The sequence below is a fragment of the Artibeus jamaicensis genome, unplaced genomic scaffold, assembly GCF_021234435.1.
Source record: "Artibeus jamaicensis isolate MK-2021 breed Jamaican fruit bat unplaced genomic scaffold, CSHL_Jam_final contig_332, whole genome shotgun sequence".
NCBI lineage: Eukaryota > Metazoa > Chordata > Mammalia > Chiroptera > Phyllostomidae > Artibeus > Artibeus jamaicensis.
The window spans coordinates 21,889,666-21,917,019 of record NW_026521788.1 but is presented as its reverse complement, the minus strand read 5'-3'; the positions used below and the strand labels follow the sequence as shown (position 1 = coordinate 21,917,019).

The 27,354-nt window shown below is 46.4% G+C and overlaps 1 protein-coding gene across 1 annotated transcript in view; it reads right to left on the bottom strand.

Moving 5' to 3' along the window:
- Positions 1 to 27,354, bottom strand: part of LOC119038200 (core histone macro-H2A.2) — a 55,043-nt gene that overhangs the window by 8,886 nt on the left and 18,803 nt on the right. The window contains exons 2-6 of the mRNA XM_037130681.2: positions 22,331 to 22,549; positions 11,485 to 11,591; positions 6,696 to 6,893; positions 5,542 to 5,652; positions 3,967 to 4,066 (exon numbers count right to left, since the gene is read on the bottom strand). Of these exons, the coding sequence (XP_036986576.1) occupies positions 3,967 to 4,066; positions 5,542 to 5,652; positions 6,696 to 6,893; positions 11,485 to 11,591; positions 22,331 to 22,502 (688 nt within the window). The 5' untranslated portion in view covers positions 22,503 to 22,549. The remainder of the gene's footprint in view (positions 1 to 3,966; positions 4,067 to 5,541; positions 5,653 to 6,695; positions 6,894 to 11,484; positions 11,592 to 22,330; positions 22,550 to 27,354) is intronic.

The following is a 27,354-nucleotide window of genomic DNA, read 5'->3' as shown; positions in this document are numbered from 1 at the left end:
ACGGAACTGCCCGAAAGGATGGAAAAAGCTCCACAGATTCCCCTCTCCCTTATACAGGGGTATATGACATCCAGGGTAATAGAATTATTAACCATAAAGGAAAACATGTCAAGTTGTATAAATTATCCTGGTTTGAGCAAGTTAAAGCGATCAGGACTGCCATGGTGTACCAGAAATAAGAAAAACAAGTTAGCTCTCTTAAATGAACAGTTAAGGCCAGTTAATAAAGAATCAGGTTGTTGTTGCAAACACAGGTTGTGCTGCCAACAGTTGAGGGAATGGAAGAACAGATTAGAAAGACTTTCCCATGACTGTTCCTTACCCACAGATACAAAGGGTCTTCCAAGAAAACAAGTAAAAACTGTATAGACCCCTATCCACAGCCCAGGGATAAGGTCAGGACGGTTGAGATGCATCTGCTAGGCAGAGGCAACTGTGGCTGGATTTCCTGTCTGTCTCTCCTTACATGTTTGTTTGGGTGATCAAAAGGTGGTGGGATTGTTAGACACTTGTATTTCAGGTTCATTGATTAGCATTATTCCAATGAAGTTGTACAAAATAATTTCTTGACCAGAGAACAAAGTCCCTGTATGTCTAAAAGTTGTTGGAGTAACAGCCCCTCCTCTACCTTGAATAGGAATATATATCAGTTAGACAGGCAAAGAAATGAGAAAAGCTGGTTAGCTATTACAAACTAAACGCATAGAAACAGTTACTAGGGAGTCAGAGTTTGTAGTACACAGAGAAACATTTTAGACAGAAAAGGCTAGATAGCTAAGTTAGTCATCACAAAGGCCTTATATTAAATTTCCTATTACCTCTACTCAATCTAGTATATCCTTTTGCCCCATGACAAATTCTAAGAACTTTAATATACAATAAGACATTCAAATTGTGTACATACAGCTACTTCTAATTGTCTGATTTATGGCTCTCCTGGTCAAAATAATCTTTGTTTAATATAACTTGAATCTATGGGAACTTTCGTACTTTTCCTAGTTACCTTTGTATTGATTTTTTCTGCTTAACTGATCATGCTATGCTGCAAATGTTAATCACTACCTAAAATGAAAATATAAAAACCACTTGTACTTGCAATAAACGGAACAGAGCTTCACTGTCCTTTGAGGCGTGTTGTTGTCTGTTACCCATCGCCAACGCCTTACCCACCTTTCGGGAATCCCTGGACCCTGCTGCAGCTGGGCCGCGGCAGGGGGATTTCTTTACAAACTACCTGGGTTTCATTGATACAATTTGGGAATGGTGATCACCGGCTACCCCCGGTGCCTCTGCGTCTCCTTTCTGGCCCTCAGACCCCTGGCCAGTGTTGACCTGCTGGGGCACAGAAGCCTGGAAAAGGCCAGGTAACCAGAGCTGGTCGCCAAGGTGCTGCTGAGAGCAGGGGGAGTAGGTCTAAGCTGCTGCACTCTGCACTCGGGTCGGGGGCCAGATGGCAAGGCAAGTCCACGGACACTTTCCCTGAGGACTTTTGATGAGGGGACTTGCCCTCTGTGGAAGTACTCCAGTGGGGAAATGAAGAAGAAGTGCTGGAATGCAGCACATCCACTTTGCTGCCCCTAACGAATGGACAAACCCAGAAACGGAGCATCAGCAAGAAACAACCAACCAAACAGGCATCGCGTGCCCCTGACGGACGGACATTCCATCACTGACCGAGGCGTCTTGCCGAAGTTTTTGAACCTGAATCTTATTAAGCCTATGGATCAACTTTCAACTTATGAGCAAGACAGAGACGAAACATATTTAAAAACACCAGAAGTATGCGAGGCACAAAATCTGGGCTGTAGCCTACCTTCCTCCACAAATAAATTGTAAAAACAACGAGAGAGAGAGAGAGACACACATCTCGGAAGGGGAAACTATGGGCTACACGAGACTTAAGGGAGTTATTATCCAATTGTAATGTGTGGATTATTTGGATCCTGACTCACATAAACAAATTAAAAAAATAATTGACATCTATGACACACCTGGAATTTGAACACTGATACTTGATATCAACTTAAATGTTCTGGCTGTGATACGGTATTATGGTTACATTGTTGAAAACTAGCCCTCATTACTCTGGAATACTCACAGATAAAGGACATGGTGTTTGGAGGGGTGGACGTGGGGGCAGAGCTGAAACACGTTTGGTGACTTTTGCAACTGGGAACCTAGGGTTTTGTTATTCTCTTCTGCTATTTTTATGTCTGCCTGAACTTTTCCATAATAGCAAACAGTGTTTTAGAAAGAACAGATGAGGGTCTTATTCGCATGGAGTTGCTGATTTGGGTGATGGTGGCGGAGACCGGAACACAATGGGAGGGCCCCCTTCTAATGACACCAAGACTACCGTTTATCAAATGCTTCTGAGCCCAGCTGTGCGAAGCGCCATCCACGTGTTATCTGGTTTGATCTGCACAGCACCCCGCGGGTCAGAAGTACTGTCACCTGCGCTGACAGGTGAGGGAACAGAGGTTCAGAGTGTTAAGAAACCTGCTTAAAGTCTCAGAGGCAGGAGGTGATTCATAAAATCCAGGACACAGATGCAGGCTGACTCCAGAAGCTCCGAGGCCAGGGTCTGCACTCGAGCTTCTCCTTCAACTCCAGCGCTTTCTATGCTACTACAACTCTGCCACTTAAAAAACGGGAATACCTCTAGTTTTCCTAAAATAAACGTGCGAACTGTAGAAATAATAAAGTAGGACACCGTCACTTGTTTTGCTTGTGAAAAGCTAGGACACACTTCCAAACGGAGCTGGAGGTTAAAGCTGTGGGGGCAGCCTTCCCCGGAGACCAGGCGTTGGTGGGGCCTCAGCTGGGTTTGAACGGTGAAGCAGGCATTTTCGCCACCTCCGTTTCTGTGCTGGAGAAGTCCTGCTTCTCCGTGATGCATTGCCCCCTCCCCAGTGCTGCCCTATCTCCTTTTCTGCAAAGCATGTGGCTTCGGCTGCCAGGCGGGGAACGCAGTGAGCCCAGCGGGTGGGGCCCCGGGGCCGCCATCCAGGGCGGAACCACTGGAAACTGCCTCTAATCACCCATCTCAGAGGCAGCCCCGGATCCCAGAGACAAAGGCCTTTCTTTGCTCACTTCACTCTTTCAATGGAGAGCTTCAGGCACCTCTGTCCTGTGAAATGGCCACGATGGTGATCACGTAGTATGCCATCGCAGTCTTCCTGGTGGCCGTGATAGCTCACCTTCCCAAGCTCTTCTGCTGAGCCTGGCCCCACCCCCACCTTAAAGACGTTAACTTTTCCTACATGTTTGTTTTCTTTTTATCAATGGTGTTCTCACTGTGAACGCTTAAAACATATGTAGAGTTTTACCCAGAACATGTACAACAATGTTTCTGGCAGTATTCCTCGTTATTGTCTAAACTGGAAACTCCCCAAATGGTAGAACAGAAGGACACACTGTGGAATATTCCCACAATGGAGCACCACGCAGCAAAGAAAACAAATGAGTGGGCTTCAACCGTGCGGGTGGATTTTACAAATACGGAGTGGAGCAAAGGAGCCAGAACAAAAGAAGACACGCAGCGTGACTTCATTCACGTAAACTCTAAAACAGATGACACTGTCTGTGCTTCAGAGACCAAGACGGTAGTCACCGCGGAGGGAACGGTGACTGGGGGTGGGGTGGAGGGGCACTTCCGAGGCCTCGGTGAGGATCTGCCTCACGATCTAGGTGCTGGTTACGAAAATGTATTCACTTTGAGAAATATTCACCAAACTGTGCCCTAATGATCTGTTTTTGTACAGCACTTCAATACAAATTTCAAGAATATATGCCGATTTAGAAGAACATGAGTTACTCTGTAGGCCTGGTGTTCGGCTGCACACCTGGCAGCGTCCGACATGGTGTGCCAGGCAGAGCGTGTCCAGGTGACAACGGCCAACTTCACAAGAACTTGCCCGAACAGCGGGCTGTCCTGCGCACACCACCAAAGTCTCAGGACCTTACCTATGTCTTCCTTGAGGTCGATTTCGGCTGTGGTTGGGTGGACGATGCCCTCCACTCTCATGGAGCCAATGTGGCTGATGTCACTCTGGGTCAGGGACAGCTGCGTTAGGAAGAAAAGAAGGAGGGAGAGTGCAGGAAAGATGAAGTCCTGTTGAAAATCTTTATACTTGACATCCTCTCTGTTCATTCTCCCAATCATTAATACTGTCAACACCAAGGGCTGTACCTGGAGCAACTGTCTCGCGTTTCCCAGGTGTTTGGTTTTCACTGGGCTCTTGGGAGCTCAGTGGATTTGATTTTCACTCTGAGGTTGGCAGCAAGCAACAAATCTCCTCCTCCAGGAGCAGAAATGGGACCTGCCCTCCTCTTCCTTTCTCTGTAGCCTCTGCCTTCGATCCCCAGGCCTGGCAGCCCTGGGGTTTGGTGACGTATTCTCTGAGCAGCTCTTGCAAGGGGAGCCTGGAGCGTGCTCTCTCCTCTGCCTTTTGCTTCCTGCCTCTCTCGCGGAGCAGGACAGAGCTTTGTGGCAGGGACGCAAAGCTGATGGCCTTGCTTGAGAAGTAATGGGCTCCAGGACCCTGACTTGCCTATGTCTGGCCACCTTGCCTTCAGGGGACCACATTGTTGGGGCTACGCTTGTGAGGTGCTGCCCTATGAGCACAAAAGAAAAATGTGCTCACAGCTTAGTACGGTGAAGGCATTATCCATGTCTCCCCATGTAGGTAAGAACTTCATGTTCCCCTAGAGAAGTGAGAGAAAGCTAATTGTCATGTAACTACGGATGGCCCCTAGAGGGGACATCAGTTCCGTCTCTTTGCTCCTGGCTTCCATCAGTGATGAATCAGGGACCTGCCACATTGCGCTCTTCTTCTAACACGCCTTTCCCAACTGCTTCAGTAGAAGTTCACACTACTGCTGCCAGGCTGCAGACACTCAGCTACCAGGGATTTGGTTCACTGTTTCCTTGTGGATCTTATTGCAGCCCTGGTTGAGCTGATAGATAAATTGTCTGTTTGGTAAACTCTGATGCTGTGGGAATGAATTATTTGCATGTCTGGCTGGGCTGCCGTTGTGCTGGAGACTGTTCAAATCTCTAGCCCTGTTTGTTTTCTTCCTGCCACCAGGAAAGGCAAGCGGACTAAATTATTGGCAAATAATTCATTTCTAACACCAAGGGTTTTCAGGAAACATATTTCTCCTTTCTTTCTTTGATAAATTGCATTGAGTCATGTAAGGTAGACCTCCCAAAGCCTGTTTGAGAAAAGTTAGCTGTGTGTGCACAGGAATAACAGGGGCAGGGGAGTTTACGGCAAACCCAGCAATGCCGTCCTCTCTGCCATCCAGAAGAGATCCCTAGGCTGACCAGCGTCAGCATGAACAACAATCAGCGCTCCAGAGTTTGTCTGCCCTCACAGCGCAGACACTGCCCTTGCTCTTTAGTTTAAAGATGATTAATTCAAGGCCAGGGTGAAAGTTGGATTAGGGGAGCCAAGGCAATGGGAGCCCGGCTCCCAGTTTTACATTATAAAAATGCAGTCGTGTTTTACTACAGCACAGTACAATCCTCTTTATTACCTTCTGCCCTAGAACAAGGCTCTTGGAAGAGAGGATGGTGAATCCATCCCCTGGCCCATCTTCAGAGGTGGAATTTGAAGTTCCTTCTTTGTCGCTATCCTTTGGTTTGGACTGTGGGTAGAAACCAGAGGGACAGATGAGGAATCATTTGGAAAAAGCCCAAACTGGCTCAGCAAAGCCCTTCCCATGGCTACCTACCATCAACGTGGGTATGAAGGAAGTGGTCAGGTGTTATGTTCTGTTCTCAGCAGAGAAGCAAGGGACAGCAATATGAGGGAAAGGAAAGGGTGCTGCCAAAAATACGGTGCGTCAAAGGGTTCACAGTGTCTGTAGTTCTCACTCAAACCTGGACAGGTAGGTTATTCTTGCTGTTGTGGATGCCTGCAGCTTTATGATGGCAAGCATCGGAACCAAGGGGGGCCACTGCAGCGCACTGCTCAAGCCCCCTTCTCCCTGGGCTTTCCCTGGGGCGCTGTGGCAGCGCAGCGAGCTCTTACATAACCTCCGTGTTGTCACAGAGGTCTGTGGGGGACGCTTACAAGCTGCGCTGTCCAACAGAATTTCCTGTGATCATAGGAATGTCCTGCATCTGTGCTGCTCAGTGTGACTGAGCGAGCACTCAGCTGGTAAGACCGAGGAATGAATTTTAAATTTGATTTAATTTTAATTAAGTTCAATTCAAATGGAAACAGCCACACATGGATAGCGGTTACTGTGCTGGTCAGCATGAGAAAATATTGGTCTGCAAATGGCATCTCTGAGCTATAGCTACTTAGCGTATCAGACTGTCAGGAACAGCTGAAATCCCACTGGCTGGACTTGACTATCTAGGGGAGACTAGAGATGTTTCAGTGTGCAACATGGAGTGCTGGAGAAATGCAGGGCGGAGTTCCTGGCTGTTAGCTCTCACGTAAGACTTTAGTGGGGACAATGGAGGGGATCTGGAAACATGGAAACCACCCACACTTGGGGTTTGGAAACCTGCCTGATGACCTGAGCTGCGTCTCAAGAGCTGCTTATTTCTCTCTGTAGACACTCATGTCATTTTCTCCCAGCACCAAGCCGTGGAGAGGCCCCAGCTCTTTGGAGATGCTGCTACACCTTCATCTTTTGAATGTTCAACTTTCCTCCTGTTCTGAGAGTCCCTGGCTCACCTTTTTGGACGTCCGTGGTTTGGCAGCCTTGGATTTCTTGCCCCCCTTCTTGCCTGACGTGGCCTTCCTTCCTCTTTTCTCTGGGGGAGGGGAGAGGATAGTTTCCGACTTGCCTTTGGTCCCTCGCTTTTTGGCCAGCAGTTCGGGGTGAATTCTGGGCAGGACGCCGCCACTGGCAATGGTCACTCCTTTTAGCAGCTGAAGAAAGAGACACGCAAGTTCCGACAGCTAAGAGCTTTTCAATTATGGATTTAACACAATTCTAACTGCTTGCAAAACAAGGTCTAACTCTGGTCTTTGCGTTTCCAAAGAAATTGCAGAAAACACACTCAAATTGGCTTTCCCCATTTCCACTGCAGAGCGTGTCTCTACTTACCAAGGCCCCCTGTGGTCTTGCACAAAACAACAAAACAAGCAAAGAAACATGAAAGGGTACAGAGGGTGAACCAGTGATGGACTCTGGAATTCCAGACGTAACAGAGGATACAGAGCTGCACAATGGAGAGCACAGCTTGACAAAGTAAGGTTCAAAGGTCAATGCGAGGGCTAGACCCGGCTAATAGCAGACCAGTGGTTCCACACCCTTTTAATCACGTAGTCAGTCAGTGTAGCCTGTTTGACTGGGCCCCCCACCACCTGCTGCCTGTTCACTTTAACTAATGGGCCGGTACTACTCCACTGATGCATTCTGCCCACCCCAGTGCGGCAATGCCCCAAGTGTGGTCTGCAGCCAGGCCGGTGCACAGCCACCAGGGATCCATCTGTGCCAAAGTACGGGGATCACGAGGAAGTCCAGAGACCTTTACAGTAAATTCACGGAGCTGTTGTATACCTATTGGATCTAATAATACAACTCTGATAGCTTGTAGATTGTGTTATTTTATTTTTCTAGTAATTATTTTTTATCATAGTTTTTGAAATTATCAGCTCATGATGGATTGGAAATAAAAATCACTTTACCACAGACAGTTTGAGAAAATGGGATTAGAAAATAAATACAAATAAAAATTCTTTTTTTTAAAAATGTTTTTTTTAATTTAATTTTTCCATTACTATTTAGTCCCCATATACCTCCCTCCCCTGAGCAATCACCACACTGTTGTCCGTGTCTGTGAGTCCTTTTTCCTTTTCGCTCAGTCTCTCCACCCCCTAACCTCCCCCTACCCACTAGCTGTCATCTGTTCTCTGTCTATGAGCCTGTCTCTGTTTAGCTTGCTAGTTCAGTTTGTTCATTAGATTCCCCCCACATGAGTGAAATCATATGGTATTTGTCTTTCTCTGACTGGCTTATTTCACTTAGCACAATTTTCTCCAGGCCCATTCACACTGTTGTAAAGGATAAAATTTTCTTTTTTATGGCCAAGTGGAATTCCATTATGTAATTGTCCATAGTTGTTTTACTCATTCATCTATTGATAAGCACTTAGGCTGCTTCCGTATCTTGGTGATTGTACTTGATGCTGCACTGAACATAGGGGTGCTTATTATGTTCTTTCAAATTAGTGTTTTATCTCCTTTTAGGTCCATTAAGATTTGCTTTACATATTTAGGCCCTTATGTTGGGTGCATAAATATTTACAAGGATTATTTATATCCTCTTGTTGGATTGTTTCTTTATCATTATGTAGTGTCCTTCTTTGTCTCTTACTATAGCCTTGGTTATAAAGTCTATTTTGTCAGATATAAGTTTTGCTACCCCAGCCTTTTTTTTTCTTTTCTATTTGCATGAAAAAAATTTTTTCTAACCCTTTACTTATAGTCTGTGTGTGTCTTTTGATCTGAGATGGATCTCTGAGGGGCAGTGTACATATGAGTCTTATTTTCTTATCCATTCAGCTATTTTCTGTCTCTTGGTTGTAGCTTTTAAGCCGCTTACATTTAAGGTGATTATTGATAGATACGTGTGTAAGTGCCATTTTATTGTTAGGCTGTTTTCCTGTTGTTTTTTTTCTTCTTTCTTTCTCTCTCCTTCTTTTCCCTTCTTTTTCTCCTTTCTTCTCCTCTTTCTCTTCCCTCTTCTTCTTCCTCTCTTCCTACTTCTTCTTCTTTCAAGCTCTTTACCATTTGTTTCAGTACTAGTTTGATGGTAACAAAATCCTTTAGCTTTTTCTTGTCTGGGAAGCTCCTTATTTCTCCTTTGATTTTTAAAAAATATTTGATTTATTTATTTTTAGAGGGGAAAGGAAGGAGAAAGAGAAGGAGAGAAACATCAATGTGTGGTTGCCTTTTGTGCAGCCCCTACTAGGGACCTGACCTGGCCTGCTACCCAGGCATGTGCCCTGACTGGGAATTGTACCAGCGACCCTTTGGTTCACAGGCTTGTGCTCAACCGGACTGAGCCACACCAGCCAGGGCTCTCCTTCAATTTTTAAATGACAGCCTTGCTGGGTAAAGTAGCCTTGGTTGTAGGTCTTGGCTTTTCATCACCTTGAATATTTCATGCCATTCCCTTCTGGTCTAAAATATTCTGTTGAGTAATCAGATGACAGTCTAATTGGTGCTCTCTTGTAGGTTACTACCTGCTTTCCTCTTGTGGCATTTTGGATTCTCTCCTTATCTTTAAGTCTTGTCATTTTAATTACGATGTGTCTCGGTGTAGGCCTCTTTGGGTCCAACTTGTGTTTGAGACTCTCTGAGCTTCCTGGACTTGTGTGACATTTTCCTTCACCAGGTAAGGAAAGTTTTGGGTTATTATTTCTTCAAATGGGTTCTCAATCCCTTGCTCACTCTCTTCTCCTTCTGGTTTTCCCATGATGCAGATGTTGTTATGCTTCATGCTCTTCAAGATGTTTCTTAAGCTCTCCTCATTTAGGTTTAAATATATAATCTTTATTATATTTTTCCATTACCACTTAGTCCTCTTATACCCCACTCCTCCCAACAATCACCACTCTGTTGTGGCATCCATGAATCCTTTCTCTTTTTTGCTCAGTCCCTGTACCCCACCTCTCCTCATTTTTAAAATTCTTTTTTCTTTTTGCTGCTTCGCCTGATTGTTTTTTCTACTTTGTCTTTCAAAACACTGATTTGATCCTCTGCTTCATCTAACCTACTGATAATTCCTTCCAGTGTATTATTTATCTCAGATAGTGCGTTCTTTATTTCTGACTGATCTTTTTACATGATTTCTATGCCTTTTCCCATGCTGGTGAGTATCCTTTTTTGTTGTTGTTGTTGAGTGTCCTTATAATCATAATTCTAAACTCTATCTGAGAAATTGCTTATCTCCATTTCATCTAGTTCTTTTTTTTAAAAAATATTTTATTTATTTATTTTTTTGAGAGAAGGGAAGGGAAGGAGAGAGGGAGAGAAATATCAATGTATGGTTGCCTCTTATGCGTCCCCTGCTGGGAACTGGCCTGCAACCCAGGCATGTGCCCTGACTGGGAATCGAACCGCGATACTCTGGTTCACAGGCCCGCGCTCAATCCACTGAACTATGCCAGCCAGGGCTCATCTAGTTCTTCTGGAAAATTCTCTTGCTCTTTCATTTGAGTTCTGTTTCTTTGCCTTCCTATTCTTGTCTGCTTTGTATTTTCTGCCTTAGATGTTAAACTAATTAGCTGTTAAGGCGATCAGTTGTTAATTTGATCAATCTGTAATCAGCATTCAGGCTTAAACTCCACAGGGTGGGGCAGAGTGATTCCTGCTGGCAGGGCTATTGCTCCCCCTCAGGCTGATGCCACTCAGACAGGAGTGTTCTGCCTGAGAGAGATGGCTCATGCAGTATGGGGAATGACTCAGCACCTGGATCCTGCTGGCAGTTCCCTCAGTTCTCTCCCCAGAGCCAACAACCCTCAACTTACCTCAAGAGTCTCTAGTGCACTCTGCCCTCCCTTTGCCGGTGCCCAGAGAAAGTGGCTGCAAAAAAAATTTTTGTGCATTGGCCCTTTAAGAGGCTCTCTGCGTCTCTAGTCATCTCTCCCTGGCAGACAGAAACCCCGCTGCTTTTCACAGCTGGATGTTATTTGGGTTCATTTCTGGCCCTGGTGCTCTGTAGGTCGGGGAGCTGGGCTTGGGGTTTAGATCCCGCACTTCTCAGGGGGATCCCCCTGGCTGCTGAAATATCCCTCTGGCACTTCACCTGCCATCTGTGGAAGCCCGGCCAGCCCTCTGTGTCTCCTACACACTCCCTCCAGTCACACTGTGGGGAAGTGTTTTCTTCTGTTTGTCCAAGGTTATAAGCTTCTGTCCAGCTAGTGTTCAGTTGGTTAGTCAAGATAATTTCTCTACAATTTAGCTGTAATTCCAGATTGGTCCCGGGAGGAAGTCAGTGTAGCTTCCACTTACTCCTCCACCATCTTGGATTCTTTTTTAAAAAAATTCTTATACTATCGACCTGCCACCTTGCACATCCTTGAGGGCGGGTGGGACATGCACTCCACTTTGGAGTCAGTTCTAAAACATAAAAGGTCAGTTCTAATAGGTGAAGAAGGGCTCTCCTGCCCTCACCAGAATACATCATCAACAAAGTCTGGGGGAAGAGACTGTGAAGAGAGTAATACATTTGCACTGTACCTTCCCCACCAACACACTGAGCTTGCTCTTAAAGAGGAGAAGGAGATCTGATCAGACCCAGAATATATGATGGGATCTATTCCAGAGGCAATTTTATTTTGAAGCTGAATGATACAGCTAGCAGAATTGGTTCTTCTCTTAAATGATCAAAGTTTTTTTGGTATAAATGTGACTAGGAACTGTAGCAGGAATGATTTGTAGCCAGCCACAGCCACATGCAACAGTGTTTGGTAAATCCATTTGGTGGCATGTGTCCATGCTGCAGACATACCTGATTGAGCTCCTCGTCATTGGCAACTGCCAGCAGGATGTGTCTTGGGGCTATCCGGGCCTTCTTGTTGTCCCTCGCAGCATTGCCAGCCAGTTCTAGAATTTCCGCTGAAATTACAAGGAGAAGTTAACAGGCAATCACAGAATGGGGCCTGAGCTTTCTAAAGCTTTTTTGGGGGGACGTGGGGGAATGGTCTTTGAGTTTGATTACATTTATTCATTTGCGATTTTTATGTCTGGGCCTGGAAAAAAATTTGGAAAGCTGAAAAGAATTCAGGTCATAGACAAGTAAGATATTTTAGCAAGACCTGGTATATAATCCTATAGCAAGGTCTCCCAGTTATCTTTTGAAATTAATTCTTCTCCATCCCCCTTTGTATATGGACCTTTGATTTGTTTTTTTGTTGTTGTTGATCCCATATCCATAGGAAGAAATAAAGATGGTTTTCCCCAATATCCCTTGTTGATTAGTGTGGTCATAGGACTAAGTTCTGGCTAATGAAAGGCAGTCATGTTGTATGGTACTCCTTCCTTTTCTACTGGTGGACTGAGGATGTGATGGCCGGAATTTGAGCAGCCATCTTTGACCAAGAGAAGAAAGTGTGGATGATAGAGTAACAAGATAGAAGGAATGGAGGTACCTTATGGCTGTGGAGCTTCCTCACCAATCTGGTCTATGTTCTATAGACTTCTTTTGCATGAAAGAGAAATAAACTCTTGTTTCAACCATTGCCAACCATTGTTGGCAGAAATTAATCCTGACCAAAACAAAACCATAACACAGGACCTGAGCTTCTTTTAGCCTACAGATAGCAGGGCCATCTATGAAGAGGATGGTGATGTAGGTTAAGTCTGTCTTTGGTACCCACTGGGACCCATTTCAGAATCTCGTTTTCCTTATCACTTGATGCCCCAGGTCCCTCTTGTCCCGGAGGAAAGTAGATGGGAAGAACTGAGTTATACTACGGATGGTGAAATGCTTAACCCAAGAAGTGGATTCCTAGTGAGGAGACCTGTGAAGGGAGGTTGGGGCCCTGGGGTTTCCCATGTACCCTCAGCACCTACGAATGGCCCCGAGTTTAACAAACATATCATTTGGTAAATATGATAGAGAGAAATTTTCCTGAAACCACTTCACATTCTATCAAAGATTTTGAGTCAAAAACTTTTTTAATCTATATAATTGTTTTATACAATCTATATGCTTTCTCCTTCCTCCTATTTTGTTATTTTTCCTTATTCCTCAATTTTAGAAGGATGTTCTGATAAATCAAACATGTCTGCCTTCAAAAGTATGAATGAGCCTGTAGAGAAAAATTTCTTCCTTTACAAAGCGAATGGCGATGCGCCAATGAGGTGTTTCACTCACACACGGGAGTGAAAGTATGTGCATGGGCATCTGTGTGTAAATTTGCCGTGTGAGCTTTTTGCACAGGTGTGTGTGCCTGTGTGTTGGGGGTTTGCTGTTCCAATGGCATAAATACTAACCCCTAATTAACAGGTGATTCTCTGTCTTTACAATTAACCTAATTTCAAATAAACTAGCACATGAAATTGCCATCATTTATAAAATCTATGGCAATAAAATAAAAACTTGGCATAAGCATGCCATATTAACTAAGCAAATGTAATGAACACAAATTAGAATAAAATAAGCATTAGAGTTAAATATTTATGTGGCATTTCCATAATGAAAAGTGCTAAATCACTGCGAATTCACCTCACAACACCCTTTCCAGGTAATTAAGCAGTGAATATTGTGTTTACCAACAGTTCCTTTATGCAGTGGTCATGTTTTCTGAATCAAGGATTGGGGGGCGGGCGCTGTCGTTTGAGAGGTATGAGCAGATCTGTTGGGACATGGGACAGGGCACTTGAAATTCAGGCCATTATTACGTAGTAATGTAGTAATCTGATTTGCTGTATTCGGACTGCTGCCCGATCCCCTTTATCTTAAAAAGTGTACCCACCCAGAAGAAACTAGTCACTCAGCTGTCACTCAGGGGCTTGCTGTATGACTCCGGGTTAAAATGCGCAACTCCTGCTGTGTGCAATGAAAAGGAGTCTCCGCCCTAACAGAGTGGCGCAGTGGGTGGGAGTGTCCTCCCGTACACCAAAAGGTTGTGGGTTCGATCCCTGATGATGGCACGTGCAGGAGGCAACCGGTTGATGCTTCTGTCTCACACGGATGGTTCTTTCCCTCTCTAAAATCAGTTGACATATCCTTGGGTGAGGATTTACAAAAAGGAGTTTCCTGCACTTGCTCAGCTCAGGGGCCCCGTGCCTGGGAGGAAGGTGCACTCCACTTGCACTTTTTTCTACATGGGTGTAGGGGCCAAGGAGCCTCCCATTTTAAGCTTCCGAGAAACCAAATTTAATTTAGCATCTTGGACCATCACTCTCCTGTGTCCGTCACCTGCATTTAGAGGAAGAAGTTAAGCATCCTCCCGAGTTCATTAACTTTAAGCTGTCACACAAGAAGCGGGGCTAATGGGAAGCCCTGCATTCTTGGAGCCTTCAAGAAGCCGCTGAAGGTTGGTTATTTGCAGCTTGACAGACAGATGCACAGACGTGAAATTCACAGAAGGAAAATCTGCTGGAGTCAAATGCAGCACCGAAAACTAAGGGCAGTGATTCAGCAGCTGGCACAAAGCGAGGCCCAAAGGGAGGCTCACCTGCGGCTGAGCTCCTGGACCGCTGCCCCTTCCAGAACCGGTTACAAGACAGAAAACTTGCATCATATGCTCTAGAGCAACAGCGGAGGTGGGCTTTTTTTTTTTCTTTGAAGAGGAAAAATTCTTAATGATACACAGCAGAAAATCAAGACCGAAGAGCTATTTTCTCTAATGAATGTTTAACCTGAACATTGCTTGGGACAGAAATGTCACCATTTAAATGTTTGAAATAATATTAATCATTATTAATATTTTCAAATGCTGTTCTGACAAATGCATTCCGTTGCATTTGTTCTGAACTATAAAATAAGCATTAAATATTTAGATGCCATTTCCATAATTAAAAGCACTACGTCACTGAAAATTCATTCTCACGTCTTTTCCATGTTTTAGTTGCTACATTCTTGAGTGACTTTATTGATCACTCTGTTAAGCGGTGCAGACTTCTACGGAAGTTTATAGACTTGCATAGCAAACCTCTCATTTCTTGGAAGTCTCACTTCCAGCAATAGTAACCATCTGGAATGTGGCCGAGTATCTGGTAGTCAAAAAATAATTTCTGCAGCCAAAAAGAATGTTGAAAAGCTCACCATGTACATCATTTTGGGAGAGACTGTGTCCTCTCATTTAATAGACAATTTGAATCAACACTGGAAACCCCAGCCCCCAGCAGATGGGCAATACCGCGTGAAATGGAATGCCGGGATGGAGGGCGTGGAGTGGCCACTCCTTCAAGCCTGTCTCCTTCCCCGGCCCGTTCTTGCTTGTACACTCGCCCACTAGGTGACGGTGCCCCTGGCGCTCTGTGTGGACCTTTTGCTCTGCGCAGGCCATGCAGTCTTTGCGGGGAGTCACATCCATGTGTGGCTCCGGCTTCTACCTACCCGCACATGTGGTCAGACGTGCACCGCTAGCTCTGCTGTGATGTCACCTGGGACTCCTCATGTGGGTGTCCCCCCGGTAAATAAAACTCCCCAGATCAAAACCACCCCTTTCCCAAACCTGTCCCTCCCATTGCCCTTGGGTCTGGCAGCTCCATCCACAGACAGACCTGGGAGTCATTTCCTCTTCCTCCCCCTCCCTTTCTCCTCCCAGCCTCATTAACCTCACACACCTTTGCCCTTCTTCTCCACGCGTGTTGCCATTCTCTTCCAGCCCAGAAAACAGTAATGGCTGTCTAAATGGTTTCTTTGTCCCCAGTTTTGTCCTGCAGATCCATGCCAAAAAGGCCACTGCTAGGTCATAGGTGCCTTTGTGCAAATTAGAAGATGTACTGCCCTTGACTGGTGTAGCTCAGTGGATTTAGCATGGACCTGTGAACCAAAGGGTTGTTGGTTCGATTCCCAATCAGGGCACATGCCTGGGTTGCAGGCCAGGTCCCCAGGAGGGGGCATGTGAGAGGCAACCACACATTGATGTTTCTCTCCCTCTGTTTCTCCTTCCCTTCCCCTCCCTCTAAAAATAAAGTCTTAAAAAAAAAAACCCAAAATGAAAAGATGTATGGTATGTCCCTTCCTCAAGACACTTGACCTCCCTGATTTCATCAGAACCAAACCTTTTACTGCCACCTGCTGGAAATGCTCATAATAAATATACAAAGAGGGAACCGCCCTCCCCAAACTGGAATTTATTTATTGAAAAATATGTATTTATTGTTAACATGTTTAAACTCCAGTCACCTTCAAAGTGCTCTCCATTTGATGCAATACACCTATCAAAATGTTTTTTTCAATGCTCAAAACAGTATTTGAATTGTGGATTTTGATGCCTTTTAGTGCTTCTGATGTTTCTTGTTTCACCTCTTCCACATCAGCAAAATGGTTCCCTGGATATTTTTCATCCAGGGAAACAAAAAGAAAAGTTGTTCAGGGTGAGATCGGGTGAATAAGGAGGGTATGGCATGGGGGGGTCATGTTTTTTTGTTGTTAAAAACAGCTGAACACTCAGTGTGGTGTGGGCAGGTGTGCTCTAAACCCCCATAATGAAATGGGCAAACACGTTGAGTCTTCAAAAAAATTTCACTGGGACCGAATGCAGCCTCTCACAACAACACCAGCTGGTACACTGAGACAGGTGGTTCCCAGAACACTCACCTAGTGAGGGAAGCCTGCACTATAAGGGGCCTGCCCTTCGGAAGATAATTCTGTTTTTTTTTTTTTTGTCTCCCACACTTGGGGAAACAAAAGAACTGCCACAGTTCTTTTGAGGTCCATGATGCCAATGGCCAGGCCTTGAATGTGAGTCCCTGTGCAGGGTACAACCTGTACAAACACACACCTTTTCAAAACACAAATCTGAAACACGAAAGCTCTTCGATAAAGAAGTGCTTGGTGTGAAATGCAGAGACATTATACGTCTGGAGATGACGTGTAATGATGGGTTTCCATGGTGCACGGTGACTTCGTGAGGTGCCCTGAGAGTCAACCCTGTTTGAAGACCTGCCTGTCTTCTCAAGTAAAAATGCATCACAAGACTTTTTCTCACCATAAAGTGGTGAATTATTCATTCTCAATATCTTGTATTATGTTATATCTATTGCTCATGAATACAAAATTATTTTTCCAGGACTTGGGGCTTGTTTTTCTCGGTCCGTTTTCCCTCAGTTACATTGAAAATGTGAACTGGGTTAAACACTTGGCTTGTTCCCATTGGGGGGCTGTTGAGTATAGTGCTGCGTGAACATTTGTGTGTAAGTAACTGTTTCAGTCTCTGATTTAAATTCTTTTGGGGCACATACCCAGGAGTGGAATCGCTGGGTCACACCACAATTCTCTTAACTTTCTGAGGAACCATCCAACTGGCTTCCACAGCTGCTATGCCATTTGTCACTCCCAACAGCAAGGGTCCAAATTTTGCTACATCCTCGCCAATGCAGGATAAGGTTTTAAATGCATGAAATACACAGGATGACAAAAAAAAAAAACCCAATCACGCTGAAACATAGTTTTCAAAGCATTGAAAAAGCTGGGATACAGGAGACTGCATGCTCCTTTCCTGACACATTGAACAGTGAGATCTGGCAGCAGGTCTAAGGAACAACCGCACCTCTGATGAGTGTAAATGACATTCTAGATGGCTGTAACATGGGAATATGATTTTAAAACGTCAGTGACTTCAATTGGTGGAAAAGTCCCAGGTGCTGCGGACACTGCTGTGGTCTGTGGCCCACATTCGTGAAGGAAGCAAATGCTGAATTTCAGGTCTGGTTAGTGAAACTGAAGCTGGAACCTGAGGACCCCGGGCTCAAGTGTCTTCTCCTGTGTCACACCCTCTCCCACTGCACCAGCCGCCGTCCCCCTCACCTCCCTTCTTCTGGGCCAAACTCCCTAGAAGAGTCCTCACCCCTTAGTCTCCTTCCCACACCTCCTGTTCCTCAACCCATTGCAGTTTGGCTTTGACCATCCACACTGTCCTTGCCAAGGTTGCCATGACCTTGAGGTGGCTAGATCTGCTGTGCTTGCCTGCTTTCCTCGCTGTCACCCCTGACAGTTAGACTCGTGCCTTTCTCCTTGACCTCTGGCTGCCCTTCTCAGCCTCCTTCGACACCCATTTCCCCCTCCCTGGCCCATAAACCCGAGCACACGGCTGCCACTCAGGCTGGCCCTGGGCTCTCCAGCTCTCTGGGCGCTCTCACTCACTCCCATGGGCTTTACTGCAGCCTGCCCAGGAGGCCCCGTCCGTAGCTGCAGCCCGATGCTCCCTCCTGAGAGCAGCAATTGCTGCACGGACCAAGTTGCTACCTTCTGCCTGGAATGGCGCTAAGCGTTTTTCACGCATTATCTTACGTAACCCACACAATGACGCTAGAGAGTAAAGCGACACGTCTCACGGTTCTTAGCTGATGAGGGGCAGAGCCAGAATCTGGCGTCCCTAACCTCTCTACCTTCCTGGGGAACCTGGTAGACACCAAAACCTTCCAGCCCAAACCCAGCCCCTGACCCTGCACCCTGTGGCTCCTCCAGTTTCCCACTTCAGCCACAGGCACCGTTCGAAACGCACCGGCTTCCTTCCTGTCTTCCCTTCCCCTCGGCCGGACTCCTTATACAAATTCGCCATCCTCTTGTCTCCAAGTCCACATCTCCACACCTCAACCCACCTAGCTCGGCTTGAGAGGAAGTGGCCAGCCAAGGCTGCAGACTGGTGCCGACCTTGACACCCTTTCCCCACTCTGCTGCCCATAAGAACCATTCGGGGAGATTTGAAAAAGCCCTGGTGCCCAGAACATACCCAGAATCCCTGGGGGTGAGATCCAGGCACCGGGATTTTCAATCAACTTGAGAAAAACCAGGGTTTAGGTCTTAAAAACCTTGCCTGACATTAGGAAGCCACCCCGCGCCCGTCTGCCCCTTCCCGAAGCTCCGGCGACTTCTCTGCCCAGCGCACCTGCTGCCTCTTGGTGCCGTGTTCCCTGCTCGTGGCCCTGCCAGAGCGTAAGCCTGGTGAAGGCAAGATCGTGTCTGTCTGCTTCCCACTGTACCTTCAAGGAGAAATTCAGTCATGTTTGTGTCTTGAATGTTGAAGGTCATTTCAAGGGTGACAGGAGGCTTTCATGTTGTGAACACCCTTCCCTAAACAAAATCAACGGACGCTTCCTCCAAAACAACCAAAGGAAACAACTAACAAACACTCCCCCCACAGCTTTTACTTCTTCAACAACAGCCTGAAATGCCGCTAACAATGATTCACTTCTTCGGCTTAAAACTCCTTGTCTAATTAAAATGCGAACACAGCCCCCACATACAACACTATAACAGAATTAGTCATTGTTATTTTGCCCTAAATAATTTCATCAGCTCTTAATAGAAGAGAGAGAAGAATTGTCATGTATTGAGTACATCTTATGCACCAGACATTTCTACACAATCTCCAGAGAGATTCAGGAATCAGCCTAAAGTAATAGAGCTGGTAAACTGACAAATCAGATTTAAGCTGACATCTAACCAGCTTTCTCTGAACTCCAGCCTGAGTTTGGAGGGGAGAAAACGCACAAAAGGAGGGTAGAGGACGCAGAGAAGGCAGGCCTAGGCCTCAAAAGACCAACTTCACCTTTTCTATTTGATCGAGGAAGGTGCTGGATGCTGGGACTGGCTGGGGGTTGGGAGAGAGAATATTAACGGCAACAGCATCCTTCCAGGAGCTCGTTCTCTCTTCTACTTCATGTGCAACCCATGAGCAAATCCAGTTGGTTTTGCCTTCCAAATGCATCATCAGTTACCACATCACGTCTCTGTGCCTTCACTGCCCACTGCCCACCACGTCTCTCACCGGATCTCTGCAATAACCTTCCAGTTGCTCCCCCTGCTTCCGCCCTTGGCCATGGGATCACTTCCACTTCTGCCCCAAACCCCGCAGAGCCCCCATTGCTAGCTCTTATTCCCCCCACCAGCCCTTTCTCCCTCGCCCTCATTTACAGCCCAAGCCCCCTCCCTCAGCTCCAGCCCTTGGCCCCACCGCTCTTCCCCCAGCACTCCCCGCACCTGCCTTCCCTCGGGTTGGAGCACCTGCCCCCACACAGCTGCAGGCCCGCGCCCTGGCCTCCTTCAGACGCCACCCCTCAGTAGGGTCGTTGTAACTTCCCTCCCCCCTTTCTGGAACACTCTCATCCATCCTTCCTTTCAGCTTTATTTGTCCCCCAGCGACTGACGCAGCACAGACACTCCCTTATCAGTTCTCGCCTCCCCTCCAGAGCGCATTCCGAGGAGGGCAGGGATTCCTGTCTGTCCTGGTTTGAGCTGCAGCTTTGGGGTCCTGGACCCTGGGCATGTGGTAAGTGTTCAAAAACTGTTGGTGGATGGAGGAGTATGAGAACTCCGCTGAGAAACAGGAGGGCGCTGTACTCTGGGAGACACTATGAATCTTTAAAGACCTGCTGGCTCCAAGTCAGAGTGTGACCTTCAGCTACAGCAGGCATTGCTGTGGAGGTGGCTGGGGGCTCTGATCCAAGACGAATTACACATCCTATCTGTGGTCCAGTTCTGTCACCAGAGACAGTCTGAGGACCTCATGTGTGCACTGACACGTAGATGCTTAACAGATATTTGCTGAATAAATAAATAAATAAATAGGCAAATGTAAGCTTTTATCCAAATCAAAGATGAACAGAGGCCAGTGATTCAAAAGGCCAAATTTTGTTTTATTATGCATGAAGTTTAGACTTTTGCCAAGTGGAGACACAGGAAGTATTTAATTACTTTAGTTATACAAGCATTAACACGGAGCAGCGCAGGACAGCAGAAAGTGCATGGCTGGGGGTTGAAGGGCCACAGGGAATGCCACCCAGCTCCCTGCTCAGAGGCTGTGGGGTCTCTGGGTTACTCAGATGGTTTCCAGTCTCAGGGGGTGACATGGGCCTAACAGATTGCCTTAAAACTTCATTCACCTTTTTTCAAAGTCCTTCCTCTCCATCCAGAGTCAGCAGACTCTTCCATCGGATTTCTGGGTTCTACCCCAGACCCAGTGTATCAGACCACCAGGGGTGGGGGGCAGCCAGGTGCTTGCATTTTATTTTTCTTTAAAGCTTCATTTTTATTTTTTACTTTTATTTTACTGATTTAGAGAAAGAGAGCGAGCCAGAGAGATAGATGTTGACTTGTTGTTCCACTTCCTTATGCATTCATTGCTTGATTCTGGTATGCGCCCTGACCAGGGATTGAACGGGCAACCTCGGTGTATGTGGATGATGCCCCAACCAACTGAGCTACCTGGAACCTACACTGCAAGAATTCCCCAGGCCTTTAGGCCTGTTGCTGAAAGACGGCCGCCCTCTTGCTCCTCTGAGCGGTCCCTGAACCGGCAGCATCAGCATCACCTGGGAGCTCGTTAGAAACGCAGAGTCTCAGGCCCCACCCAGACTTTGTCGACCAGACCCCGGAGTGTTCCCTCTTTGAAAAGCACTGCTCCGTCACACTTGATTCAGCTGACTTTCAGAGCCCTCCAGCCGTTCTTCCAACTTCCAGAAGGACCCTCCTGAGAAACTTTCAGTCCGGGAACAAGCCTTTCATTTCACAACACAGGACAGGCTTGCAGTGCTGAGGTCTGCCTGCCTGACAGAGGGTCCAGGGGGACAAGGTTTCCACGGGTGGATCAAGGCAAACCTTTCATCACAGGTGACATTGCTCAGTGAGTGACAGGGAGTGCGATGGCAGAATAGGACTGTACATTTGGAGAGGAAGAGGTCGCCCTTGAGGAAGAAGCAGGATGGGAAGCGAGAGCTGGGACAGAAACTGGGTCCAGCCCCGCCCCACCTGGGGGTTTTCGTGCTGTGGCTGCAGGGGGCTCAGCCTCCGGGTGGGCAGCGTGGGGGGATCTGCTCTTCTCCCCGGCGTGCTGCCTGAGGACTTCACCCTGGTGTCTGTGGAGTCTGTGACCGTGGGCCGAGTCAGAAGCATTGCTGCTAAGTGGCCGAAAGGACCCCTTCAATGAACTAATCACGCTGATTGACATAGATATTTATTTTGATATATTTATATATTTTAAAGCATCTTTGAAATTGTGAAGTATGGTTTCTATTTATGACATAAGAGTACAGCGACAAAAGTGAAGTAGAAAGTTACTCTAATATATAAAGAACACACACAGCCAGACTCACCTCTTCGTAAAGAAAAATAATTTTAACAACCAATATGGGAAACTACTTCCTATGTACCCACTGTAGACAGAGAACCACCACTGTCAAGGAGCAAAATCAGAACATTATTGGCTTCATAGAACCAAATGAAAATGCTTTCGATGCTCTGGTCAATGTCATTTATGGACAGAGTCCTAGTTTCAATTCACCGGGAGAACTGATGTATAATGAGGCCTTTGACATAAAGTGATGGCCCTTTTCACAAACCGAATAGCAACCTAACCCCTCCCCTCTCCTCCACCCATCCTCCAGGTAGTTTCTCTCCTTTGGGAGCCTAGAGTTTTACGCATTGCATTTGCCTACACAAGACACACCTTTTTCAGGGCTATTGTGGGTTCCCTTCCCTCTGGTGTTGGTCATCGGGTCCTCCTGAGGACTCCGCGCCCCGCTAAAGCCTGCAGAAACGGAGTTCAGCCGCGCAGGCGAACTGAAGCCCAGTTACCAGCTACAGTGGCCTCGAGACAGCCCCCTTCCCGGCCTGTGGGGGGCGCCCGGGGGAGGGTGAGGTCGGGGATTGGGTTACCTGGCCCTCGAGGTCGCATTACCTGCCAGGTACTCGATGACTGCCGCCATGTACACCGGAGCACCCACGCTGATCCGGTACTTGAACGTCCCTTTCTTCAGGTAACGCATCAGCCTCCCCACCGGGAAGATGACACCGGCCCTGGCTGAACGGGACAGCTTGGACATTTTCTTCTTCCCGCTCCGGCCCGACATCTTGCTTCAGTTTCCCTCTCAGCTTGCTGACACGGTGGAACGCAATGCTGGAAAGGAAGGAAAACCGGGTGAGAAAGGGTGGCTCGCAGGTATCTTGGGGACAGTAGTGTGGTCCTAGAGCACTGTGTGACACGCCTGATGGTCCCGTGGAGGCAGCTGACGCCTGGCGGCCCCGCAGGGAGCGGCAGGCAGGAGGCTGGGCCTGGGGTCTTTGCCGGGGCATTGGTAGGCCCACCTGCAAGCTTCTCCCACCCCGTCAAACCGGCCCAGAGAAGCTGTCCCTAGAGAGAGAAGTGATGGTGTTTTAGGCAGCCGCATAATGGCTTCCAAAGGCGTCCACTTCATCACCCCCAGAACCATCTGTGAGTGTAAAACCTTTTGTGGCAAAAGGGACTTTGCAGATGTGATTAAGTTCAGGATCCTGAGAGGGAAGATTATCCTGAATTATCGGGGTGAGTCTGACGTGATGCAAAGGGAGGTGGGAGATCTGAGTGAGTCGTGATGTGAGTGAAGGAAGTTCTCCCCTCAGAGCTTCCAGAAAGAACCAGTCCTGTTGACATCTTCATTTTAGCCCAGTGTAACTGACTTTGGACTTCTGACCTCCAGACTCTCAGAGAATAAATCTATATTATTTTAAGCCACTAAATTTGGGGGTACAGCAGCAACAAGAAAACTAATGGGATTCCTCTTTTCTCTGATTTGCTTCTGTTTTAATATGCAGTATTTAATTGATTAATTTATCTATTTTTAGAGAGAGGGGAAGGATAAACAGAGGAACAGAAACATCAATGTGTGGTTGCCTCTCACATGCCCCCTACTGGGGACCTGGCCCGCAACCCAGGCATATGCCCTGACTAGGAATCGAACATGTGACCCCTTGCTTCACAGGCTGGCTCTTAATGCACTGAGCCACCCTAGCCAGGGCAATACACAGTATTTTATTATAATGTTGGCTTTGACCTACAGCTCACAGCTGATTTCTCAGGTGGAAACACTTTTCTAAATTTCCAATAATTTTTAAAAATAGAAACATGCCGGAAGACGTGGTTTTATTGAACATGCTAATGCACAGTAGCCGAACATAGCAAATAAAAGTCAGAATGCGATTCAGGCTTCTGCTGCTTGGAATGGGGGGTCCAGCGGGGCCTGGGGGAGAAACTTCAGAATGAGCACGGAGAAGTGGCTTCAGTACGACGCACGGAGAGACCGGTTTATAACTCATTGTTTCAGGAGCTATCTTTTGTGTGAAATAAAATAATTATGCTTCTGAAAGTCTCTGCAAGGCCAAAGTTAATTCAGAGCATTGTAATAGTGCTTAACTTTTGTTGGTTGAGGGAGTACTGTGACCAAAGAATGGAATATAATTCAGAATAAATAGAAGGACATTACAAAGGTCAAGCAAGCAGGACCAAAGAAAAGAAACCAGAAAATTTCTAGGAAGTGTGTTAATGAATGAAGCTCTCTGCCCCAAGGGTAACGTCATTGCCAGTGGCCATTTCTTGTGGGGATGGAAAACGAGAAGGTCAAAAATAAACTGAAATCGGTTCTACCTGGTGAGGCAACCACTTCAAATCTTGGCCAGGCCAGCTTACCAACAACCTAGGTAGCAGCAAAAAGGCCTAAGAAAGTGGCTAAAAATATGATGCGTGAAAGTGCTAAATGAATGCAATGCTAATGTGAAAGGTACCAAACTGGGGTTTATTTAATCTGGGTGGAAGAATGAACACTGAGTTCAATTTTCTAAAGTATCTGGCAACTCTGTTATGACTGAGGAGTTACAGAAAACCATAGAATTAGCAATGAACTCCATTCTCAACACCCTGCTATCCCCATGAAGGATGCAAGTTTGAGGCATTTTATGACATGCCTCACAAACATTTATTTTAAACGTTTATATGTACCTATATGATCCCATTTTATGTGTAGCTTTGCCACCAAAAGATGTAGGTATTCATCAAAGTTAAGCACAAACAAAGGTGAGCAAATAGCCTTAGAATATTCTCTCTTTCACAGCAAGGTGCGGGAATAAAGCCATCACCGTGTTTAGGAGTTTTGTATTTTCTGTGCTTCTGCTGTGCATGGCTGTTAACTCTTTGTAAATAGACTCACAGATATCCTCTCTTGGAGGAAGTGAGCAACTGCATGTTAGGATTATAACCATCGATTTACGTTGAGGAAATTTAGGTCAGGCATCAGTAAATGTTCTGAGTGCCTGTCGTTGGCCATTACTGTCCCAGGGTCAGGGGACATGTATAGCAATGTGAAATGATGGTCCCTGTCCTCAGATTGAGCCACGCAGCACATGTTTGCTAACTGGTGGCAGCGTTCAGAATGGAGGTGGCTCCTGGTATACCAGAAGGAGCCCGGCACCGGGAATGGGATCCAGGGTGTGGTCCTACTTCTGCATAACCGGCCGTGAGCTCTGAGCGTCGGTGTGAGTCTCATCTGTAAAATGGGACAGTGACTAACAGGTCCTGAGGGTCCTTCTGGTCTTAAACACTCCTGTTTTTTTTCAACTTTTAAATGATTCTGGAAAAGAAGTTTATGCCCTTTAAGAAGTGAGTTTTAAAGCCTTAAGAGCTGGTGCAGGTTCACAAAAATGTGTTAGCATTGGTGCCTCCACTAAGCCAATTATGTACTTTTTTTCAGTTACTAGTAAATGGAGAGAAGGGGGAGGATTAGTAGGTCTGGCTGCCAAGGAAACACCTAGAAAGCCCATCCCAGGCAGCGAGCCCTGTGGGTAGACATGCGCTGAACCGTCTCGGCCTTTCCCGCTGACAGAGCCGTGCACAGAGGACAAACCCACAGGGGCAGGACCCCCCCTCCAGTTCCTTCAAACGGAAGAGCCAGAGAATGAGTGGGTGTGCAAGATAAAGCTACCTAGGGACTTTCCCAATGTCAGCCAAGAAGAGTCACAAATTTCCCTAAAAACTGGAAATTAGGACCAGCAGCAGAAGAAAAACAGGGGGTAACAGAGGACTGAGGCCTAAAACGCTCATGAAGATAAAACAGCCAAGTAAGGAAAACGGGGTTAGGTGAAATAGACAGACATATCACTGAGTATTATAAAATGTGGGGACCACCCAAACACAGCATCTATAAGAAGACTTTTTTCCTTTGGCTTCCACACGTCCCTCCATGTCGGGGCCTTGAGACAGAGCTGAAGATGCAGCTCCACCTGAGGTCTACAGGCAACCGGGACTGTTGTATATGCTTCCATAGCGCCAGAGAGTTCTTCATACCTGGGGAGCCCGTCTTTTCAGACAGTGGGCTGAGTTCAAGCAGCCAGGCACTTAACTCCTGGGCCCCCAAGTGCTGGGGGGTCCCTGAACACTGTAGGGACAGGCATATCAAGGAACCCCTGGGAAAGCAGGGAGGAGGCATATCCTGCCTACTGGCGCCCACAGAGGGAAGCAAGGGCTGAGCCTCCTGGAGTCTCTTGAATGCTTTCCAAAGACCACCCCTGTCCCTCAGCCTGAGCTGGCTCTGCCTGGTGCTATAAGAAATGACAACGCCTGACTTCTTTTCCAGGCCAGCCTTTCCCATTCTTGGGAAGTCAGGTGATATAAAAACTTGAACAGGCTGTTACCTTCTGTGAACTTGAGTCTGTGTTGGGCCACTCATCAAAAAAGAAAAGAACTATTGCAATGTGAACTTTTTTTTCATCAGCCGTTTTTTTCCATTCAAACATTAATATTTAAATGTTTACATTTATTTTCTTTATGCTCTACAACAAATTTTACTCTAATTAGGCTAAGCTCAAGAACTCTAGTTCGTTAAGTTTGTTAACATGTTTGAAGAACAGGGTTTTGAGTGGTTCTAGGTACTATGTGGTGCCCCCTGGAGGCCGCTCAGCCATGCTCCGGTGGCTCCATTCTCCAGGCGGCTCTGAGGTTCTTCAGAGGAATTGGGTAGACCAGAAACATACAACCTAAATCTGCAATACACCGTCCTTTCATACCTGAGAGACCAAGAATACTAAGGTGTAAAGTCTCATAATTACTTGCAGAGTGAATGGGAGAGTTATCAGTGTGTTAACTGTGGGGGACAGGAAAATAAAACTCAAATTCAAGGAAAGAAGGAGAAGGCAGTGCTGGCTGCCCACTCCCTCACCTCCAGGAGGGCGGCAGCAGGAAGAACATGACTGGTTTCGTGTGCACTGGGGAAGAACGCATACTCGAACACCGTTGTTTTAGGATTTATTTTTATGATTGGGTTTTCAGCCCATAAAGACACCGATGAGGGTGATTTTACAGGTATCACAAGGGTAAATATTAAATTGCAGCGCTGACTCAGATGCGGGCAATAAACTCACACCAGCCTGTTCAAATAACTGCAGTATGTCATTGGTTTTACAGTGCTCTTTTTAAAAACCATTTTACTATCTCTAGAAATCAGTATGCATCTTGCAATCTATGACATCATAGATTCAATGAAAGTATATATTTATGGAGCATTTATTATTGGGCAAGAAACTACATTAGATATTGTAGAATGTACATAGCCCCTTGTCCTCAAATGTTTTCCAATAAAGTTTTATGATAGACCATAATACAATTTTGAACAGATGTGAGAGACTTGGTTCCCAAACTGTGTGCCAAGGCACCCTGGGACATAACAGAGGGTGTTGAAGATTTCAAAGAAAATACAGTGGTACTCAACCTCCACTGGACCCCACAACCGTGAGCTGGTTGCTCCAGGTGGTCCCACCTGTGGTTCACGGTAGTTTGCACTCTCTTCCTTTTGATGGCGCTGAATCTTTGCAAAGCTGAGTTTTTGGCGGTTGGTCTGACTAAAAGAAAATGCTGGGTGAAAATCAACGTGGAGCAGAAAATGACAGTGGCGGTCTCCA